The following is a 23,856-nucleotide window of genomic DNA, read 5'->3' as shown; positions in this document are numbered from 1 at the left end:
AGCTCGTCGAATGCCTGCTGCTGCTCCTCGGCCCATTCGAACTTCTCGGCGTCCTTCGTGAGGCTTGTGAGCGGTGCGGAAATCCTCGCGAAATCTCGAACGAAGCGCCGATAGTAGGCACATAGCCCAAGGAACCTTCGCACGGCCTTCTTGTCTGCCGGCGCTGGAAATGCTGCGACGGCGCGAGTCTTCTCTGGGTCGGGGCGAACGCCTTCGTTACTGACCACGTGACCTAGGAACTTCAGCTCGTCATAGGCGAACCGACACTTTGACGGCTTCAGGGTGAGTCCGGCGGTCCGTATGGCTTGGAGAACAGCTCGCAGTCGTCGCAGGTGCTCGTCGAAGTCGCTGGAAAACACAACGACGTCGTCGAGGTAGACGAGACAGCTCTGCCACTTCAGTCCTGCCAGTACGGTGTCCATGACACGCTGGAAAGTTGCTGGCGCCGTGCACAGTCCGAAGGGCATCACCTTGAACTCGTACAGCCCATCCGGTGTGACGAAAGCTGTCTTCTCTCGGTCCCGCTCGTCGACTTCGATCTGCCAGTAGCCGCTCTTCAGGTCCATCGATGAAAAGTATCGGGAGTGGCGCAGCCGGTCTAACGTGTCGTCGATGCGGGGGAGTGGATAGACGTCTTTCTTCGTTACCGCGTTCAGCTGCCGGTAGTCCACGCAGAACCTAAGCGTTCCGTCCTTCTTCTTAACCAGTACAACTGGAGAGGCCCACGGACTGCTTGAGGGTTGGATTATGTCGTCATTCAGCATCTCTTGCACTTGCTCCTGGATCACCTCCCTTTCTTTAGCGGAGACTCTGTACGGCGATCGATGCACAGGGCGCGCGTCGTCCTCGGTAACGATGCGGTGCTTGGCAACCGCTGTCTGGCGCACCTTCGACGACGTCGCAAAGCAGTCGCGGTATTCGGCGAGGAGGTTAACCAGCTGACGCCGTTCAGGGTCCGGAAGCTTAGGGTCAATGTCGAGCTGTGTTGGCGACGTACTGTCTTGCTGGGGCGGCGAGGATTCGTCAATAATCGCGGTGATTTCGGCGGGGTCTCGGAGTTTCTCGACGTGGCCCACGGCTGCACCTTTCGTGAGGTGTTGCGTTTCGTTTCGGAAGTTCGTCACGAGGGCCACAGTCCGCCCATCCTGAAGTTCAGCTACTCCCCTTGCGACGCCTATGCCTCTTCCCAGGAGCAATTGGAGGCTTCCCTCGAGAAGAACTTCGCCACAGGAAGCTTCATCGATCCCGACAAGTACGAAAACACTCGACTGCGGTGGTAGGTTTACGTGGTTTTCGAGGACTCGGACCGTGGGTGACGTCGCTTGGGGTTCCTCCGCTGGTGGAGCAGGTTTTCGTAGCGTCAGCCGGTTTGTTCCGAGGTCGATGACGGCGCCATACTCGCAGAGAAAGTCCATTCCGAGAATAACGTCCCTCGAACAGTCTTGCAGAACGACGAACTTTACCGGACACGTCTCGCCGTGAATCTCGACGCGAGCAGTGCACCTTCCGACGGGCGTGATGAGATGTCCTCCTGCGGTTCGTATTTGGGGTCCATCCCACGGCGTCATGACTTTGCGAAGGCGGCGGGAGAGCCTTCCACTCAAGACCGAGTAGTCTGCTCCGGTGTCAACGAGTGCTGATGCGTCGTAGCCGTCAATGACGACATTCAGGTTATTGGACACCGCTGCAGGGGCGTCGTTTCGGTCTCTGGTAGCGTTCGGGTGGGGGCCCTCCGACGTTCGTGGAGGATCTTGGCGTCGGTCGTCTTCGGCAACTCCACCTCCAGGGGTTGCCGCGCCTAGTTTCCCCGGCGTGGAGCGAGGGGCGACAGGCTTTCACGTCGGGGTCGGTGCATCGGCGAAGCTGGACGTCGTGGCGAAGGTGACCGGAACTCTCGGCGGAACGCAGGCTCGGGGGACTGAGGTCGTCGCAGGTACTCGTCGATTTCCCGAGGGCGTTCACCATAACGGGGTCGCGGGTCGTTCGGGTGGAACCCGCGCAGCCCGAGTCGTCGGTATGGGCATCGGCGGTACACATGGTCAGCTTCCCCGCAGTGGTAACACAGCGGGCGTCGGTCGGCCGTCCTCCAGACGTCTGTCTTCCTCGGCGCAGGTTGCTCTGGGTGCGCCTGATCTTCCTGTCGTCGGGGGTACTGCGGCGTTGGGGCGTCTCTTCGGGGTGGCGACGTGGCTTGACGGGGAGCTTGCGGCGGTCGTCGGGCCATCGCGGCGTAGCTCAACGTCGGTTCCTCCGGTGCCACCGTGGTGACGGGAACCTCTGGTTGGAGCGCCCGATGCACTTCTTCTCGGACAGCCTCGGCGATGGAAAGGGTTGGCGGACGGCTGGTAGTTGGCAGCAACCTTCGCAGTTCCTCCCGGACAACCTCTCGGATAATTTCTCGGATGTCCGGTGTGCCCAGAGTGTTTTCGCCGTTAAGCAGTGTGGGTGCAACGACGCCTGGATTTCGCTGGTAGTGGGAAACACGAGCTTGAAGCGCGCGCTCGATGTTGGTTGCTTCGGCGATGAAGGCTTCGACGGTGGTAGGCGGGCTCCGCACAAGGCCACCGAAGATGTTTTCCTTCACACCGCGCATCAAGACCCGCAGCTTTTTCTCTTCGGGAGCGGTTGGGTCGGCGCGATTCATGAGGTGAAGAACGTCTTCGACGAAGCTTGTGACGCTCTCGGTCGGCCTTTGGGTTCTCGCTCGCAGGAGTTCTTCGGCACGCTGCCGTCGGTGCTGGTTGGCAAAGGTCCGTCGCAGCTCGGCCTGGAATTCTTCCCACGACGCAATGGACGCTTCGTGGTTCTCGAACCACGTGCGTGCCGTGCCTTCCAGAGAGAAGTAGACGTTCTGGAGGCACTGCTCCGGTGTCCATGCGTTATGGCGGGCAACTCGTTCGTAATGTTGCAGCCAATCTTCAACGTCCTCGTGGACCTCCCCGTGGAATGGCGTCGGAGTCCGGGGTGCGACGGGAAGGTATACCACGGCGGCGGCGGACGGGTTCTGCGAGGACTGGTTGTCCATCGTCGGCCTCGTTGGCTGCCTGGTCCGGGGTGGCAGAAGTCCGTGTTCCGGGGGTAGACCTTGGGTGCGGCGACTGGATCGGGTCTCGATCTGGTCTTCGCTCGGTCCTCGGGAGGCTGGGTCCGGACTTGCACTGCGGGCACTCGGAGGGGAGCGTTGCACGGGCATGCGGGTACCCAGCACCTCCACCAAAGTGTCACGGGTGGTGACCAAAGAAAACAGAAAATGAACAAGAAGAGATAAACGTTTAATGTGGCGAACTTGTGCCAAAAATAAAAGGGTACAAAAGATAATAACGGAGCGTCGCGGGCGTCGATGTCGGCGAAACCGCAGGATCGAGCGCAGAGGCGAGACTGACTCGACAAGGTCGCGGGCGGCCTCTTATCTAGAATGAGTCACTATCTCGAAGATTCGGCGAAAGCGGCTCGAGCGTCGCGTGATCGGGGCGAGAATGAACACGCACTTTCTAGAAAACAAAAGCAGGAATAAATGATAGAAGTTACGTGCGGTACATGAATAGACGAGAACTTTCTGGGGGTCCGTGACCGAGCGTTGCTTTCTCAGCCCTGCGCGCGGCAATATACAGAGTACTGCAAGCACCCTTCATCTCAGCCGTTCAGCCATTAGGGTAGAGGCCAGGGTCACTAAACATATTGTTCAGAGTAGCGGTAACGTCAGCAATCTTAGATCATTGGTGGCATTTATCTGAAGCTTTATTTCACATCGGACGAAATTGGGTTTTCCGTCGTCCTGGATTGTCAGAAAAGTCCGCGACAGAGCAAAACGATATGGCCCGAGCTTTCTGAGACCGTTTCTGAAGCTGAGGAAGTCGAAGTTTTTCATCGTAATGGTCGCCAACTGCGTCCGCTCTGCACCAAAATGACGGCGCCCAGTAAAAAATCGTGTAGGCCATCCTCGGAAACTTTTTCACTTGGGGACAAATTGAGCGCAGTCCTGTCATTTCCTTTCATTATGATTTTCGTTTTTCCAGCCTCATCGTAATGCCATTTGAGAATAGTGATCGCAATCATTGAGACCAAAACGCAGACTTGTGCAGTACTCATTATAAGCAATCATATTACTTGGAATCGATTACTTTTGGAAATCCGAAAATTACTCGTAGCCGTTTACTTTTTCTTTTCCCCCCATTTCCCATTCTAGTGTTTGTTTCTACAAGTTTCATACCACGCGGAAATTTCGAACCAAATCTCCAACAGGCGTATGGTTTACGAAAATTGGGGAATTAAGACATAAGTAGTTCGTAATTCGGTGATTCTAATCCCTTAGTGGACAGTACGAGAGACCTGTTTTGAAACCGGCAGAAAACTCTCTCGTTTTTAAAATCTGAAGCGGAGGAGTAACGGTCACTTTTTCAAGTAACGAATTACTTTTCATCTCGAGTAATCGAGCAATCTGATTGATAACGTTTTAAGCGGAAGTAATTGTAATTGTAATCGATTATATTTTTTCGAGTAACGTGTACCAGACTTATAGTTTGACTATGAAGCTAATTGAAAACATAAAAAAAAGGATTACCGGGCGTCTCGAGTACCCCTTGGTTGATGAGTGTTAGGACTATCGTTGTTTCGGCTTAGTGCTACGTAAGGTCTCTAGAAGCATGCATTTCTTGCTAGTTGATTTTCACCCTCACGATTATACGATAAAAAAAAGAAAATCAGACATATGGGACAGAGTATTAAAATAACGAAAATTCTTACTTGGTGTGTGGAGGCATCCGACAGCTTTTCAAACTCTGCTGCTTGAACCACGCTTTCAATTTTGTAGCCCTGAAAAGAAATGCAAAACAATACGAAATTATTGAAAACTGTCTGCCTTGCAGCTGCCCGTCTTTTGGAAAAAATGTGGTGCAGATAAAATTGTTTTTAAATTTTATTTGTTCTGTACAAAATTTGTTTTAAAAGTTTTGACTCCTCTCAAAAACCACGTAGCTAAGGGCTTGAACATTTTTGTCAAGACAGAAAATACGTAACAATCGGGTTCAGTGGTCAGGGGACCAGGGAAAAAAATTAGAAAAATAACCTGCAGCTCATAGTTTATTGAGAGTCGGTTAGCAGCATGCCCGCTTAGCTGTCGAGTTAATTTTTTTTTTTAACATTGCAATACATTCTTTAAGAGTGTTCTTGGTCCTGCCACATTCTTCGAAAAAAAAAAAAAAACAATGAAAGCTGATTAGAAAGAGCTTTTTCATACAATCGCGCAGCAGTCATCCAGCTGTGTTTGGAGATTTGTGTTTGTCCTCTGTCCTTCTCGTTCCCCTTCTCCAGGGATTATTATCGTCAAATCCAAAGTACCTGATTTTTTCTATATCACTTCTAATTTTTACTTTTCATCCAGACACTTTACATTATTTTTACATTTATACAGAAAGCAGCTAGTGTAGAGGGGGAATCACGTAATTTTGTTTTCTTTGGAGTTTCTTCTCCAACCTTGTGACACATCAAATTCGACTAAGAAGCTGTGCGAATAATACAGTATGAACTTCAGCATGAAGCAGGCACACGAGCAAACTCTAATGGCGAATTCCACTGGGCGTTTTGGAGCGCGCCGGGATCAGTTGACCAGATCCGGACTGGAGCACACGATCCGAACGGGGTCGCGCCGCCTACGGATCTCCAGGACAACATGACCACTGCTCCGGGATCGGCGCATGCCTTCCCGTCATTCAACTGCCCGGGAATCCCCTTTCCGTGGCCGCCGCGGTCGTTTTGAAGACGTTTTCGTAATCGCGGCGCTAACACGTGTTCGGCGCACGAGCGGCAGGAATGGCTCAGGCGCTTCTAGCAAAGATTGCCGGAATGCCCGTGGCGCGGAAAATACCTTCTCTTCTCCTTCCTGGAAAACGAATCGGCTGTCGAGCCAAGGGTAAGCAAGCGGCCATTACGAATTCTTCTGATGTCGAGACAATCTAGGAGCCCAGCACGTGACGTGCGTCTTCTTCTTCTGAGGCGAGATGGGCGAGATCAGGCGAGATGCCCCACGAGAAAGAAAGTCACGTGTGTGCGCCGAGGGCTGGCCCGGCTGGCTTCCGGTTGAATCCGCCGATATCGTGGGAGCGACTTTTCTCGGATCCAGATCGAGATCTGGAGCGGGAGCTAATCCAAAACGACCAGTGAAACACGTCGGTCTCGATCCCGATCGCCAAGTAAATAGGCTCGCTCCAGAAAAGTTAATCCCGGCGCGCTCCAAAACGACCAGTGGAATTTGCCATAACAATGTCCGGAGCCATGCATGTGCTCCGAGCATTGTCAGTTCATGACACGTGAATCTGATGCATTAGTACGAGCACGGCCGGACTGGAAGCGCGCGCTCTCTTTCTCTTCTTACGGCCTTTGCAATCACCCGGGAGTCAATGGCATTTTTTCTCCGCATGTATACTTTGTTTCAGCTTCGGTCCAGACGCAGCCGATGCTACAAGCGCGAGCATGTGGCCCAGAACAGTGCTTGCACTGCACGAGCGCGCATGCTTGGCAGGGATGCTGAAAGCCCGGAGTTCGCGCTTGTAGCTTTGGCTGCGTCTGGACCGAAGCTGAAACGAAGTAGTTCACTTGCTTGCCGCCAGGGGCGCAACCACTTCACCCACTCGGCGAATCCCTTCGAGCTGCTTAAAAGGTTAAACCGTTGCGTCCAATAAAAATTTAGTTGCAAGTCAGCGCTCTGTCTGTGTCCTGCTTTACCCTGTCCGTCGTTTTTTGCGCTGTTTTAACCTTTTAAGTATGTCATACCAACTCGCCCAGGCTTCAACTTTAGCAAGCCTTCGAGCTGCTTTGAGCTGGTGTTCGAGCTTCGTAGGTTGTTGTTTTGGCAACGGTTTATTGAACTTCGCTCCGATTTAAGTCATGCAAGGGCTGTCACAGCAGCCCTTGATCACATTGTCACAAAAAGGAAAAACACCTTTTAAGCAAATACAAATGTCAGACACTGATTCTGAGGAGTTGACAGCGGCTGTGTCCGACTCGGTTACCACTGACCTGAAAAAACTGAAAGAGCCTTGCGCTCCATCTCCATCCCTGACATACTCTGGTCTGGTGTACGTCGGTGACTATCTGGTGAAACTCATTAGTGAGTTTGGGTGCGCCGCCTGTGTTATGCTGTTGACTACTAGTAACAGAGGTGATCTTCTGTTCGTCTTATTGCAAGGTCAGGATAAAAGCGGACTTCATTATCCAAATCCTAAATTCCTCGCACTTGCGAACATTTTTTTTTAAGGCTGTTAAGCTGTACAAATGTGCACGAAGTTCTGCAACTACTCATTGCACCCCACCTTGAAGACGCGCCAATCCTTAGTTGCCCAGAGGGCATTGACAACAGTCACTCAAAGCGCTTGGCTGGTTTAATTTGCAAGAAGTTCCTCAGAATACTTCTGATTAACCATGCAAAGACAGCCACGGACAGAAACGAAAAATCAGCTGGATATGTGCACAAGCTCTCGAGGAAGCACTTTAGGCTGCAATATGCACTGTGCGAAAATTGTACAGACTACTACACCCTCGTCTAGAGCAACTGACCGACTTTATGTGCGGCCTATGAAACGATGATGCAGACGACGGCAATAGATATATTGGGCCTGCTTACATTTGACGAGAGTGCACGAATTATTTATCATTTAAAGTTCCTCCACGTAGAAGGGGTCGACCTCCTCCTGCTCTTGAGTTGCAACAGAGATCCTGGAAGTAAATACGAGTATAGTTTTTCCGCAATTGCATTCGCTTTCTCTACTTGCTACTTTTACTGTCGAATCTCTGGGAGATGTGCGTCAAATATTCACTGTTTTGGGCTCATCAGAAGCGCATTAGATAGTGGCCGAGGATCTAAACGTAAAGATCAGGTGTCAAAGGCTATCAAAATCTCGGCCGCAAGTTACGACAGCGCTGAGATACACTGTCAGACGCGCTCTGTGCAAACGGCAAAGGGTAGCCCAGGGGTGGGGTGACAGCGCCCCCCGCGAATCGCGGCGGGAGGTGGCGATTGCCCCAATTGCAAAGGCCGTAAGAAGAGAAAGAGAGCACGAGCTTCCAGTCCGGCCGTGGTAGGAGCCGTCTACAGAACAGCTGACAGCTTGATTTCACCATAATTTAAAGGGGTCATGAAACGATTTGTCTACTTCTTCCTCCTTAGCTTTAATCCTCAACTCAAATGCGAATTGTGAAATCACGTGGTCGTGACATTCCTTCGGCACCGGTGCGATGACTCCTAGCTTCCATCGTGCTTTTTATGCACGCCATAGAACTTGTCATTCCCCAGTGACATTAAGTTCCGTCAGGGCACTCATTGGCCACGAACGCGAATCCAAATATTCGTCGACGGATTGATTGTTGACGAGCGCATACGTCCGAGTGACGCAGTTCTCGTGTCCAATGCGTGAGCTGGGCTCTGCTGACGTCAGTTTGGCGCCGGTGACGCGCTTTTGGAACCGCGAATGTATCATAGTGAATTAAAACTTGTTGGCCTAGTTGGTTCATGATGCAGAATAGAGGTTTTTTGCGCGACACAGGGGACAATTACAAGCGAGTAGACACGGACAAGCGCAAACTTTCAACTACTTTATTCGTGCGCATTCGACCACGAACATCCAGAAAGAGCATGCGCAGCACGCTACACAGGCGAAAAAAAACCGAAAATAGATAATAGAGTCATCCACCAAGACACATTCCACGATAGTCATTATCGAACCAGCAACCCGGATAAAAACTGCACTTCACTTTCAAACAAAGAAACCGAGGTATCGCTGACACAGTCATGGTTCTTCTTTATATAAAAAGCTTCCATCAATTCTCTGGCTGTGCTGTCTTTGCTTCTACCCAAGATCCTAATCTCCCGAAATCGCGCATCACACCCACAGTCGGCACAGTGAGTAGGCAAGTGTGCATTGCCTTTATTCCTGATCGACAATTCATGTTCCCGTGCGCGGTCATTAACGCAGCGACCAGTTTGACCAATATATACTTTCCCACACGAGAGCGGAATCTCGTATACCACCGCTGTGGCACAATCCACAAACGGTCGGGCGTGCTTTTTGTTGCAGCCACCTGTCTTTTCTCTTCCCGAGGAAATCCTCGGGCAAAGGCCCGCAAGCTTGCGTGGCGCAGAGAATACGAAAGGTACATTGTACCTATTCGCTACCTTCTTGAGGTTGTGGGACACTTTGTGTATATATGGCACCACTTCTGGTCTACACATCCTTAGTGGCGGCTCTGGCCGCGTCCTCTGCTTTTCCTTGGTCTTCTGGAGCAACGTCTCAGCAACCGCCGTAATGACCGAGCAGGGGAAACCGGCAGACTTCAGCCTGGCTACCTGATCATTAAATTTAATGATCAGGTAGCCAGGCTGAAGTCTGCCGGTTTCCCCTGCTCGGTCATTACGGCGGTTGCTGAGACGTTGCTCCAGAAGACCAAGGAAAAGCAGAGGACGCGGCCAGAGCCGCCACTAAGGATGTGTAGACCAGAAGTGGTGCCATATATACACAAAGTGTCCCACAACCTCAAGAAGGTAGCGAATAGGTACAATGTACCTTTCGTATTCCCTGCGCCACGCAAGCTTGCGGGCCTTTGCCCGAGGATTTCCTCGGGAAGAGAAAAGACAGGTGGCTGCAACAAAAAGCACGCCCGACCGTTTGTGGATTGTGCCACAGCGGTGGTATACGAGATTCCGCTCTCGTGTGGGAAAGTATATATTGGTCAAACTGGTCGCTGCGTTAATGACCGCGCACGGGAACATGAATTGTCGATCAGGAATAAAGGCAATGCACACTTGCCTACTCACTGTGCCGACTGTGGGTGTGATGCGCGATTTCGGGAGATTAGGATCTTGGGTAGAAGCAAAGACAGCACAGCCAGAGAATTGATGGAAGCTTTTTATATAAAGAAGAACCATGACTGTGTCAGCGATACCTCGGTTTCTTTGTTTGAAAGTGAAGTGCAGTTTTTATCCGGGTTGCTGGTTCGATAATGACTATCGTGGAATGTGTCTTGGTGGATGACTCTATTATCTATTTTCGGTTTTTTTTCGTCTGTGTAGCGTGCTGCGCATGCTCTTTCTGGATGTTCGTGGTCGAATGCGCACGAATAAAGTAGTTGAAAGTTTGCGCTTGTCCGTGTCTACTCGCTTGTAATTGTCCCCTGTGTCGCGCAAAAAACCTCTATTCTGTATCATAGTGAAAAGGCGGAGAGCTTTCGAAGGCAAGAAGGTACAAAATAGTCGGCTATATTTTCAAATGTTCGTACTGAAAAGCTGGCTTTTGACTTTCTAGCCTCTTTCTTTTGGCCAACTAAACGATACGCGACTAGTAAAGTGCCAATTTAAAATCATTCATCCCAACCCAAAATTCGTTTCATGGCCCCTTTAAGGGGGTTAATGGTGCTGAATATTTTATGGTGTATTCTGTAGCCAACAGCAAGTTGAGGCAAAAAAAAAAAAACACGCATATTATATAGCTAGCGTGCGACACCTAGGGGGGCACTTCGATCACACTGATCTGCACGCCAAATGACCCTGCTGGGAGTCGCACCGCGGCATCACTGTTTTGTCGCACGCTTCCCATTATCACTCCACAGCCAATGAGACTGCGTCGTTACATTATGAACGTCGAGGAAAGAATCGGGCTGCGCATGAACCTCACAAGTCCTGCCGTTCTCACTGACAAAGTAAGAACGGCAGGGCTTATTATATTCATGCGCAGCCTGATTCCTTCTTCGACCTTCGTAACGAGTAACGCCGCAATGGGAAGCGTACGACAAGACAGTGGCGCCGCGGTGCGGCTCCCAACAGAGTCATTTGGCGTGCACCTCAGCAGTGGCGTGCCAACTTATTTTTGTGTGTGTGTGTGTGGGGGGGGGGGGGGGAAGGGGGGGGGGGGCAAACCAGACCTCCCCACCCCTCTCCCAGGGCCAGGCCCTTGGCATCCCTTGGGCGCCGGCGGCCAGTGTTTGCCCTGGCAGCTGTTTCAGGGGGGACAAAACATATGCTTTGTGCCCCCCCCCCCACACACACACACTCTGAGAAGTGTGTGGGAAGGGGGGGGGGGGAGGCAAACGCCCCCCTTGCCCCCCCCCTCCCTGGTTGGTACGCCCATGCACCTCAGTAAACCTCAGTTGAATCGGCGCGCCATAGTGCATGGCATAAACCGAGGGGACGACTGTAAATCGAGCCGGAAAGACAAAATGGAACATACACGTAAAGGGTTCACAGTTTTAGTAAACGTGCATTTTAATGATCAATTTTACCTTGTGGAGTTTCGAGGCTCCGTTCCTGTGGGAAATTAGAACGTTCTTAACGTTTTCAATGATGGGCTCCGATGCAGACCGCCGAGTCACCCGAGAGTCGTGTTTTCTCTGCCCATCGGGAGATGGCGCTACAAGAACGACTCTTGTGGGCGGCTTTGTCCTCTGGCATACTAAGATATACGTACATTCGCTGTAAATATAAGTTTGTAGATTTTAACCCAGACTGGCTTTTACGTATTTAAACTAAACCCAAGGGAGGAGGCGAAACTGGCTTCTCCACATATTGAGTCTCAATGAGGTGAAGTTAGATTGCAGTTGTAAAAGCGTGCAAATGAAGAACTCGCGCTACGTTATGCTTTGATGAAGTATACAGTCAAACCCGTTTAATTTATAACGAACAGCAGGAAACGCTACGATCAGTTCGATATAGCAAAAACCATTTACAACGAACTTCCACGATGCGTTCGTTGTAACGCGAGAGCTTCTCTTTCTTTCTCATATCTTGAGTTCCGCCTTGTAACGCCGCGCTAAAAAGATTTTTGTTTTTTTTTTGCATGCACGCAGTTTTTTTTTTAATTTTTTTAGCTTATCTCCCTTTTTGAATCATTTCTCTTCGTGGACAAACGCTTTGGAATGAAAATCGCTTTTTTTTTTCTGTGCGTGAGCGCAGTGTGTATTTTTTAGCCTTCTGAATCGCTTCTCATCGCTCAATTTTTTTCGCAACTTGAGCTTTTGAATTTTTTCTTTCCTACTTCTTTTTTGGGGGAAGGGACAGGCTAGAAGACCATTGCTTTGCCCGTTTTTGGAATCCTTCCCGGGGGGGGGGGGGGGGGGGGGGGAGCTCATTTTTGTTTTCTGCGCATAAGAAAGGAAGTAGCGGTGACGTCAGAACGCCGAGCCCTGATTGGCTGATCGCGACCCCCTATCTGAGCGTCGTCTGCTCCTTTGCAACGTCGTCTGCTCGCAACGTCGTTTGCGTCTGTCTTACCTTTCCTGCGACTTTCGGAAGTCGAGCGAGCTCGACTTCGCCTTTCAGAGAGGGCAGACGAAATAACTCGAGCGGTACGTTGTTTTTGTCTAACAACTAGCAGACGCGCATCAAGGAGGGAAGTCAAAGGACTCACTGGCGAGGTGTCCGAGGTTTGTTTGCTAAGAACCGAGAGGGTGAGCGTGTTAGTGTCCGCAAGTTCCCTCCCAAATACTTTTTCCCTCGTTTCGTGTGCGGCGAGGCCCCTCACTCCTTAACGGCGTCGGCGGGTTGGGGCAGTTAACGTCGTCTGCATTACGTCTGCTAGTCAAAGCGATGGCTGCTTTACCTTTCCTGCGTCTGTCGGAGATTCACCGATTTTTCACCGGCGAGAGTCACCGTTGCCTTGGGAAACAGGGAAACAAGGAGTTAACATAGAGGAAAAAAATTGACCTTTAATCTAAAATTGAGGTCAGCGATCAAAGTACAATACGGGAAGGGTTCACAAAGGCCGCGCGGGCATATTTCATTCAGCACGCCAGCCGGTCGTTGGCAGACGGTCGCCGAGTCGTGCAGTGCCTGCTAGGTATAACTGCCTAGCTCACTTGGTCGCGTACGGTGGAATCGTGGAAGTTGGAGCTTTTCCCGGGTGTTTGTGGATCCAGCGTTCTTGTTCGTCGTGGTCTGTTTCAAGTACTTTTTACTTTTTTCTTACTGCTTGAAGTCGGGACGCGTGAGAAGCGCACGTAGAAAAATAAACGTCCGTGGGTCGTCGCGACCGCGACGCTGCCGGCCATGCTGATTTGTTCGTAAGAAGTGCGTAACTTCGGAGCTGTCGTAGGATTTTGTCGTAACCTGCGCAAAACTTATGAAAATTTTGTTTTGTGAATACGAATTTGTTCTTAAGTTTTGTCTTACGCACAGGTCATTTCGTGAATCTGGCCTCTGCACTTCCGAAAGCCGCAGGAAAGGCAAGACTGACGCACACGACGTTGCAAAGGAGCAGACGACGCTCAGATAGGGGCAACGTTACTAAAACCCTCAGTTGGGAAACTTCCATAGTGACAGCCCTAAAAATATGGCCCCAATCTGTCTCCGAGCACCGAGCTAATGACGAACACCACGCCACCATTTCTCCCGCAGCGGCCACTCGAGAAACTGCACGCGACTTCTATTTTTGGCTTTGACAGGGTGAACCCCCGTCTCCCCGGCGGACGCGCCGCGTTGAACTACTGAAGTTAAAATGCACCTAGGTCGGGACGCGCTACCTGAAAGGCCCGCTGAGGCATGGTTTTATACAAACAATATTAATTGTTCCGCAAAACCTTGCGAACTAAAGATGATAAAAACATCACGCGCCCATCATTTGGTACTAAACTCCAATAAATTTCATACAAAAAGAGTCTTTTCCCTTTGTTTTTACGCAAAAACAGGCTTTCAAAAAGCTCGAGGTGACCATAGTACAGACAAACGAAAAAGAGTGGCGCTGTTGTCGCATTTAGCTCGGTCTCGGTGGACGCCAGCGGCCCAAGTTTCGACGGCGAGTTTCCCAACTGAGTGTTTTAGTAACGTTGGATAGGGGGTCGCGAGCAGCCAATCAGGGCTCGGCGTTCTGACTTCACCACTACCCCCTGCGCAAGAAGCAGACGAACTTGCCCTCCGCATATGTTGTTCGTTTTAATTGGTACCTTTACATGCATTTTTTTTAAATTTTCCGTGAGTCGATATTAACAATAATTCGCTCTACTTGGGTTTGTTCTAAACGGGTTTCGTTGTACGAAAATGGTTACATATACTCCGTCTCACTAAAACCGTGCAGTACATCCAGAGCTACAGGGGAGAGAGTGTATCCCGACCTGTTCAAGAGAAGACAAAGGAGGAACCTGGGAATCCCAGCCTTCTCTCACGTTCCTCCTTTCCCTCCTTTTGAACAGTCTGGAATACACCCTCTCCCCTGTAGCTTTGACTTTACGGTTTTAGTCACGCGGAGTATAGTGTACGTGCTAAGAACCAAAGCAAAACGCATCGAGAGTCGATGGCCGAAAACATTGGTGTCTTTTTATCGCCTTGTGCGATACAATCTACCGGGTGTTTCTGCGGAAACTTTGAAACATTCTGCGGAGACTCAAACTTTCAAAAACAAAGTGTTTACGAAAAAAAAAGAAAGCCGTTTACAACTCCCTGTAATGCCGAATTAGAGCGCAGCTCTTGAGGAGGAAAAGGGAAGGGTACTGAGGGGAGGGTATACCCTCCCCCTTCCTCCTCCCTCGTAATCCTGCCGTCTACTCCTCCTCCCTTCCTCCTCCTCCTCCACCCCCTCTTTCTCCTTCACCCCCTCCCCTTCCACCCACCCGAGATCACGTGACCCCCGAACCTGGGGGGGGGGGTTCACGTGAACTGGGCGGGGGTCACGTGACCTGGGGGCTCACGTGACCTGGGGGGGGGGGGGGGTCACGTGGCCTCACGGTTACACCGACGCCGCTCAAGCCGCGAACGGGCGCCTAAGAGCTGCGCTCTAAAAACTCTTTTAGGGAACAAGCAACCAGCCATGACGAACATCAGATTTAAAAAAAAATACTAATTTGCAAAATAATTACCTTGAATTTATGATTAGCGTTCTAATTATTGAAATAAACATATTGTTCCAATTGGAACCTTGCTAAGAGCGTTATCGAAAACGCCTAGGTCAGTCAATTAAAGGGTCAGCGAAGCTCTTATCTGTACGACAACTTCACGACAACTATACGACATCCATACGATTTACATATCATTGCAATGAAGACACGTGCACGACTTCGTTGTTTAATTGTCTTTATTTCATTCCTAGTGGCTAAAGTGATCATCGCCTTATGGTCACTTACGGGCATGTTCTAAACCCAATTTTCTGAGGCAGGTTTCGAGGACAGTTTTTTCCGATTGAGCCCAAGCCTCTTTTTCAGCATCGCGGATGCGATAGCAAAGAAGGTTAAATCGGCGCGTTCTGCCCTCAGCCTCGTCACAGCACACTCTTAGCTGAGATAAGTCGGTGACTGTAGATGATAACAAGGGATCAGGACCTCGCTATCTAATATTGCCAAGGAAGGCTGACTCACGCGGGTTGCCCCCTGTTTTTATTTATACTTGCAACGACCAATCGGAACGAAGGAGTTCTTTTGTTAACATCCATGGACATATTTTTCCAGATCGGAGCACATATCAGTTTCACTGTAAAAGTTGTTTTCCCCTTTTAGAAATGCTAGTTCGATCCAGGTAATAGTTTGGAATTCCCTCGGTAATATTAACTACGATGGTTAGAACTCTACCTTTCTTATTATAGTCCTGGGACTATACATGTTTGAAAGTTTAAATGCTTGCACGGTGCGGACTATTTACAGGTGCGAACTATACGGGAATCTTGTTTTTCGAGATCCTTCATTATGACCAGACGTGACAAATTTCTGACTATGCATCGGGTGCGGATGAAAGTCCGGAATATATCGCAATAATATCTCTCGGTACATGATGCACCAGGTTTTTGAATGCATTATATATTTTGCAGCAACCGCGTACAGAATGACCAATTCATTCGTCATGAACTCTATCGCAATGCGCATTAACTTACTAATTTCAGTTGAGGTGTCCTACAGTTTTTAAATTCTGGTACAGGTACCTGCATACATCAATCCTGGAGCAGCGGCTTAAAGAAGAGTAACACGTTAAGTAATGCAATCAGTTTGTGCATTTTGAGCTCTTTATTTCGGAGCGAATTTCGGTACAAACGTACACATAAAAAAAAACCAAAAAAGCATTATACGTCTAGTTTTCCGCGAAGCAGTCAAAGAGATAATCACTGCTCAAAGACGAGAGCTGGGAAGGTCTATTCAAGAGCGTATTTAATGCTGCCGGTGCCCAACCACTTAAAAAAAATGACCGCATCTCCACGTGGTGAATGATGTTGATTGGGGCGAAGCTCTGGTGGTGCTGATGTTCATAGGTAGAGCTGATCATGCTGATTTTTTTTTATTGCTCATAGGTAGTGCTGAGTTCCGGGTTCCGTTTCGACTTCATTATTACTGCTTTATGGTCGGTGAAAGGCAGAGCCAGTGGTTCTTCAAGCGGATCAGCTTGGATCCGCTAGAAGCCGTGGGAACGCATCTCCACCGCTTAAGTCAACGGTCCATGTCAGAAAGAGAATGTGTGGTATGGAACGTGGTTATTTTTTAGAATTTGACCGCAGCGCCCTCTCCTGTATAGGCGTTGAGCGGCTACACGCAACGTTTCATTCATGACAGAAACCCCAGCTCTTGAGTTACTACCATATCCCAGAGCCCCTTACTCGTCCCGCAGTCATGGCCGAGTGGTTAAGGCGATGGACTAGAAATCCATTGGGGTCTCCCCGCACAGGTCCGAATCCTTGTCGACTGCGCAAACATTTTTCTTTTTATTTGAGCACGGACGCAGGACGGACGGACAAGGCTAAAGAGCTTCGCCCCTATTATTGCTGCGAGACTTTGAACACGCGTGCCCGTTAAAAGCTACGCGCGTGAATTTTTTCCTTTCACGGCAAGGCTACACTCTGTTTTGCCTGAAGTCCATGCGCTGTCAACGCAACGAGCCAATGGGGCCAATCAAGCTCCTCAGGAAACACACGCCATTGTATGTGCTTCTATGCGTGTTACAGACAACTGATTCGATCAAGCGCAAAGAATGCGTCGTGACATCGCGTTTATAGTCTCTGCGTTTGTGCTTGTGTTACAAGCTTTTGGCCCTGCTGAGACCTAAGATATTGGCGAAATCATAATTCATTTTTAGTATTTATAACTTGTAACTGCCGTGTAACGAGTTCAAATGAAGAGCTCACCTCCTGGCTCATCAGATGTGAGGCCCTCGTAGAGATGACGATTCCCGCCGACATGGTAGCCAGGTACGTCAGTCGAGAGACCCGATCGGTGAGTGCTCCTTCCGAGATCAAGATCCTGTACAGCGTGGCACACAGAAAGAACACGCTGCCCGCGTAGTACGAAAGCGCCTGAACCCCGATAATGGAGTTGATCTTTGTGAGCAGCTTGCGCAGGGCCACTAGGTTCGTCCGGATTCTTTCGGCAGCCTCGAAACTTTCCTTCGACGTCGACAGTGCAAGCTCCAGGGAGTCGTTGAGGGCCGCGAAGTACTGCCGAACCATTTCGGAAAAGTAGACGATCATCCAGAAGGAGAGGTTGTACCAGACGGTGACTAGAACACAACCCAAAAGGAACCCCGGAATGAAGACCGCCCTGAAGACAACATGAGACTCGTCGAGCAGGCTGAACGCGAGGAGCATGACCGTCCTTAAACCCAGCATGTACTTGAAGCCATCGAACAGCACGAAGGCGAAGCACATGAGGGACACTTGCCGGAGCCTGCGCTCGACGGCCTTCTTCGGGACTTGGAGCCTGCGCTCCAGCTGGGACGCCATTCTCACCACGTCGACCAGGTCGCTCCTCTTGAAGGCCATATTGAGGATGTTTACCAGCGCCTGCCCGTAAATCGCGGCGTAGAACCCGTACCCGGTTATGCTATGGATCTGGCTCAGCGTCTTTCTGCTCTGAGCCCTGACCATCACGAACGACGCAGGCGGCCACAGGGAAAGGAAGACGCAAAAAGCGAAGTGTACGAGCGAGAGCAGTCGAAAGTTGGGCCTGAGCATCCAGGGTCCGGTCTTGAAAAGGACTCCGTCGATGAAGCAACAGCCCGAAATTCGAGCGACGGCAAGGAAGAAACGGTAGCCTGGGTACGCGGCGGGCACCCTGCCGTCCATGAGGATAATGGGAGTCCTTCGCTGGTCAAGCGCCTGCGTTTCGCTGGTGTCGATGCCAGATGCGTCCATTGTGACGAAGGCGATGTTTTCGATCTAGAATCGACCGCTTGGGCCTCAAACACGCCTGTCTTTGTCCTTTTTTTCCAAGCCCCCCTCCCCTCCGTTGCTCGCCTGCCCCTATCTTTGTTTCGCTTAGCCTTGGAACGTCGCATGAATACGCGCGAGAACGGATCAATTTCTGTTCGAGCAAGGACTGGGGAAAAAAAGTATAGTAATTATACATATGCAGGGCGTAAATAAATTACGCATCGCAAAAAGCTGAAACTCACAGAGAATGTGACGCTAGCGCTTGGCATAACACGCGAAAGTTTGAGAACATGACGTCAGTTGGATCGAAAGATAATGGACCCAGGATACCTTTGAGCCGGGAGTCCGGAAAAGCGTTAATTGAGAAAGACGAAATTTCTTTATGAGCCGACGTCCACCTGAGCCTAGAAACGTCAAAACAACAACTGGAATTGTGACGCATGTAGCATTTATATTTTTGAAAAACACCTGTTTGAAAGAAAGAAAACATTATTATCCTTCTCGCCAACAAAAAGTTTTTTTTCGAAAATTAAAAAAAAACAAGTTGTTGGATGAATGAATTCAACGGCTGTAACCTTTATATCGGGCGGTAGCTTGCGCCATTTAGCATACAAATTAAGAACCAAAAATATGATTTGTTTCCTTTGACAGTTTGCTAACACTGCAATTTCGTAAGTATCATTAGGCGGTCTGGCATATCACCAAGATGACCTTGGGGGGGTTCGGGCAAAAAAACTAAAAACTTCACTCACGTTTCTCGCCCCGGCGAGGAAGTCGCCCATCCCCGGCGAGGAACTTGCCAATTTTCCTCTAATGAAACCTTGTCGGCGTTACGCCGGCACTGGGCCCACAGGAAGCCAGGGTGGAGACCCTGGGCCGGAGCCACGTGGGAGGGAGTCCCAGTTTTCCTCTGCCCCGCGTGTCCCGTCATTCAATTCCTCCGAGATAATTTCCACCAGTCTTCCAGTCTTTTCTTTGTTATTAAAATCCACTTATCTTCCTTTCTTCCATTCTCGTCTGCAAATCCCAGCGCTCCGGCTAAATCCGTTGCCCCCTCCGGGAGTGCGGGAGTAAGTCCTGTGCACCTCAACAGCACATGTTCTGCAGTCTCGTCTTCCCCTTTACATACGGCACACCGCGTATCCATTTCCTCATACTTTGTCCCATATGCCCTAGTCCCTAAAGCGCAGACCGCATGGCGCGTTTTTCTACACGCAAAAACGCGACGCTCTAAACGCTCGCGCGGAAGCTGACGCGCCCGCATGCAGACAAAACCAAGCACCGCCGGCTGCGCGTTATCAGTGTTACCAGATAACAGAATTCTCTACACGCGATGTAAATGTTGACGCATATACTACAAAATGGGAATTAAATGAACAAATAAGTAAATAAAGAGGGTTTGTGTGTCAAAAGAAACACCTTTTCAATTTTTATGTGGAAAATAAACATGGCTTTTGAACACTTAGAAATGTGCTGAATACGAAACAGCGTACTGTGCAGGATCACGTGATAGTTCGACCGACCCTCATTGGGCGAGAGCCGCTTTGACGCCTCGGCGCGCGCGTCTTGTTCTGGGTCGGCGAGAAACCAACGCTCCCGCGAAAACGCGCGCCCGCGCGCCGGAAATGACGTCGGTTTGACGCAGACACGCCTGAATCGCGAGCAAAAACGCGCCATGCGGTTTGCGCTTTATACTCCTGTTCTAGCCTCGAATGACAACGAACTCCCCCGTGAATTATGACACCAATGTTCCTACCTTATTTTCTGTTTTCGTCCTCTATACATACTTAAAGGGGCCATGCAATCATATTTAAGCGTTTACCTTTTTTTGCGGTTTCCACGTCTCTTGGGGTTCCGCCAAGCTAAAGGGCACGGAGAGAGTAACTAAATATCAGTGCGTCATATTTCAACCGGACGACGCGGAAACCTCCTCCACCGACAAGGGCGACCCGCGGTACCGAAAGCGCGCAAAATGTGACGTCTTTGGTCCTTGGCTTACTACTGGTCAGAGCCGCTAAAAGCTTCTTTTTAGTCGAAATACAAAATATAAGTGGCGCGAACCGTTTCAATTACTTATAAAAGTAGTTTTTGTTCACTATTTTAGATCAAAAAAGAAACGAATGCAGTTCATAAAGTACGGAAACAAGAAATGACCGGCCGATATACCCGCCACCAAGCGGTGGAAAAAGCGGCGCATACTAGAAAGGAAAAGTGGCATCAGGCGCCGACACGGAAAGGTCCCGGATGTACGCGGTGGCGCTGCGGTCGTATACCGGCTCGAGGATCCGACCGGTTCCAAGCGTTCCCAAGGCTCTTGGCGCGGGCTTGGCTGGCGATTTAGCCTTTTGGCGGTATGGCAGCGCGAAGTGGCTCCCGTTCTGAACTGATCTTTACCCCGTGTTTGCTGTCGTTTGTGGCCAATGAAGTGTCATGCCGAATTAGTATTTAATCGCGCAGCAAATGCAATGAGAGCCGCTCTGGCTGCCCGGTGCATAGAGCCTATCCAGAACACGCTTCAATGGCGCCCTCTCGCGCCGTCGACTCGGAGTGCGGCAGCCGTGAGCGCTCGATGAGCTCACTACTTCTCCTCTAGTTCACTGCCACTCTCAAGCAACCAAGGACGTCATGAGGGAGGTTATTTTTTGCTTGTTTTTGTAATTTTAGTTTGCCTATAACTTTTAAAATAAAGGGAATTTCGAGAAAAGAAAAATTTCACTAAGTTACTACGTTCAGTGCGCTCAGGTTCGGTGCAAATTAAAAATTAGTAAAAAAGTCATTGCAGGGCTTCTTTAAGGCTGATTTTCCTTGCATTCTTTCTTTTCACATCTTTCTCTCGGCTTCTTTTTCTAACTTTTTCATTCGATAGTCTGTTTTGGCCCTGCACTTGACTGTTGGCATTTTAATTTTAGTTTTCGGGTTCGGTTTCTCCCTTTAGTGTTCCAACTTTTTATGTATAGATACTTGTATATACTTTTCTCGCTCGTCGTGTATCTTCGACAAAGTCTAGCCCTTGTTTAAGTTTTAACTTCCTGGTCGCCTCTCTAGACTCGAAGGATGCCCAGCCCATGTCTCCCTGCACCCCTTCATTTGGTGTATTCCCATGCGCCCCCAGTGCCAGCCTGCCCAAGCTCCTCTGCCGGGTCTCTAAACTCCAAGAAAAAACTGGAGGAAAAAGGTAGCAACGCCGCGTTTTCCTCCCTTTTACTGACGCGCCCCCAAGCGGACACAAGAAGGGAGGAACGAGACGTTTTTCTCCTTCTCCAGGCAGACGGGAGAGGGCTTCCGCCTCCCCGCTTCATCTTCTTTCGGTTTCGTTTTTCGAGCACGTTGTTTAATAATTTTTTTTTTTTTTTTTTCAGTTGATTGAGCGTCAGCGGCAGCGCAGGCTGCCTGTAATTCCGTCTCCCAGCCCAAACGTGCAGAAAATGTCGGTTGCATAGACTTTTTTACTACTAATTTTATCAAACGAGCAAACAAAGCCGCTAGAAACAGCGAAGTTCCGGAGCAGTGCCAGCAGCGCCGCAGCGCTACGAACAGATGGCCGTCTCCGGATTGCGGAACCCACACGGAACCTCGCGGAACACGCGGAACGATCTGTCGACGTTGAGGACGTTATGAAAATCGCGGGACTGCGTCCAAGGCAGGCAGGTTTTGCTGCCGGGTGCCTGGGTGCCTTCTGTGCTAAGTTCGGTTCTGCTTTCCGATGCCGAGTGTCAACCGGCAATAAACGTGGTTCCGTATTTCTACGTGTCAGCAACATAGCAGCAGCGTCGCGATGGCAGTGTTGTGCGTTGTGAACAGAAGACTGGAATTATCGCCGATGGGACTGTGTGTTCGCGTTTCAGTGGTGTGACAATATGAGATGATGTAAACTAGAGGGCAGCGATGCCCAGGTCCCAGGTTGACCCAGGTTGTCCCAGGTTGACATTCCAATTTGCAATAAAGAGTTTAAGTCCGCTTGAGGGATTAAGATGTAGTCGATCGACCGGCGGATCGTCATGTTATAACGCTGCTCCTATCGTATACAGTGGCCAATGTGACTGTCGTCTGCGATGTCCTGTTGCCTCCTCCCCGAGAGCGAATGCGCTCTGGGAAGTATGGACATATGACGGAAAGTACGTATAATTACAAATTGAAATTTTAGCATTAAAAAAGAACGGTAGGAAAAAAAAAAAAAAAAGGCTATCCTTTATTTTGCTGTTTAAATATGCTACGGTTCCTGGAGAAACCGCCCTCCAAGTGGCGCGCTGGGATGAGCCCTAGAAGTTTTCGGGGTCCCCACGGCGTAGCTCCATACACTTGCCGCAAGTCGCGGCTTTGACTGCATTCAAGTTGAACAAAAAGCGATTTCTCTGGCCGTGAAGCTTCGCTTCCACCTCAGTGAATACCCCCTTTACAGAGATTCATTCAAGACGACAATTGCAGCCGCACGCGAACAGGTGCACAAATAGAAAAACAAACACTACAATAGAAATATTGGCTACGACGCTCCGTGCGGGGAAGCAAACACATGGCTTGGAACCGCATTGGAGCGCCTTGATTTATTGGCTTTCAAATAAGTACGGCATTAGCGTTAACTTTTTACTAAGAGATTCATCCCCTGAGCCGTTCAAAATACTCTCAGAGGTGTGACATTGCTGAAAAAATTCGACATGCTGGGAATATTTTTATCGCTTATTTGGTCACCGAAAAAATCCGTACCTTCAAAACGACCGGTATGAAAGGGGGAAACGCAGAGCACAGTTCTAGTGATCGGGTCGGTGTACTATTGTATTGGTGCTTCTATGTGCCGTGTATGTGTATGTGTTCAATGCTGCTAGTGATTTGCGTACTGCAGACTTGTGCTTGTTACTTGAAAAATGTAAGGGATTACAAATTGCCGAGCCTCAAATGTAATGGATTACCGTTACAAACTACTTTCGCTAAAAAGTAACGGGTTACTTTGCTCGTCACGTTACAAATTACTTTCATGCGACTTTTTTTCGTACACTTATCCAGAAAACAACAGAAACAGGTTTTTTTTATTTTTCAAAAAATATTCTGCAACTCCACTTTTCATTACTCATGCGCCCGTATTATAATAGTCTTTGTAAAAATAAAATATTGTATTTAAAGGAAAGAGTGCAGGTGCTTTCCGTTCACCTGTAAGCTGACCAGGCGCCGAAAGCTGGAACCACACCCGCCATCCCGCTAGCTTACGGCCTCTGGAAATGATACCTGCAATTGTGCAGACAAAGCTAGCGGCGCGCATGCTTAGTAGCAGCGTCTACCTCCGCTACGAGATTCGGAGCTGAAGAAGTGACCTACGAAAGACCCCTTTTGACTCGGGTGTTTCGCCTGTTATTCACAAGATAAGAAAAACTTGGTCCTAACGTTACAATGTATTGCCAATGCATAATGCAGGTGTCCCAGCTTACCTTGATGTGTTTCCGTAGATCGGAGTTTGTTGTTCTTGCTGAGGACATTCTGTGTGTGTGTGTGTGTGTGTGTGTGTGCGCGTGCGCGTGCGTGTGCGCGCGTGCGCGCGCGCGTGCGTGCGTGCGTGCGTGCGTGCGTGCGTGTGTATGTGTGTGTGTGTCTCTGTGTGTGTGTGTGTGTGTGTGTGTGTTTGCAAGCAAAGTATGCACTGAAACTCTAGGTTCGAACATCTCATTAAGGGATGGCCATGGAGACGATGGACACTGCATGACCGAAAACTCGACCAGTCAGAGAAAAAGTGGCGGTTACGGGTTATCGATCGTTCATCGGTTCTCAAATTTCA

General features: G+C 49.7%; 1 protein-coding gene across 1 annotated transcript in view; it reads right to left on the bottom strand.

Annotated features, from left to right (window-relative positions):
* Nucleotides 1-18,077, bottom strand: part of LOC121048418 — a 30,775-nt gene extending 12,698 nt beyond the window's left edge. Inside the window, exons 1-2 of the mRNA XM_040504740.1 lie at nt 17,073-18,077; nt 4,744-4,812 (exon numbers count right to left, since the gene is read on the bottom strand). Of these exons, the coding sequence (XP_040360674.1) occupies nt 4,744-4,812; nt 17,073-18,077 (1,074 nt within the window). The remainder of the gene's footprint in view (nt 1-4,743; nt 4,813-17,072) is intronic.
* Between the last annotated feature and the right edge of the window lie 5,779 nt (nt 18,078-23,856).

The sequence above is a fragment of the Ixodes scapularis genome, unplaced genomic scaffold (assembly GCF_016920785.2).
Source record: "Ixodes scapularis isolate PalLabHiFi unplaced genomic scaffold, ASM1692078v2 PGA_scaffold0__279_contigs__length_252992795, whole genome shotgun sequence".
NCBI classification, from domain to species: domain Eukaryota; kingdom Metazoa; phylum Arthropoda; class Arachnida; order Ixodida; family Ixodidae; genus Ixodes; species Ixodes scapularis.
Note: the sequence above shows the minus strand (reverse complement) of the source record. Positions and strands in the feature narration are given on the sequence as shown.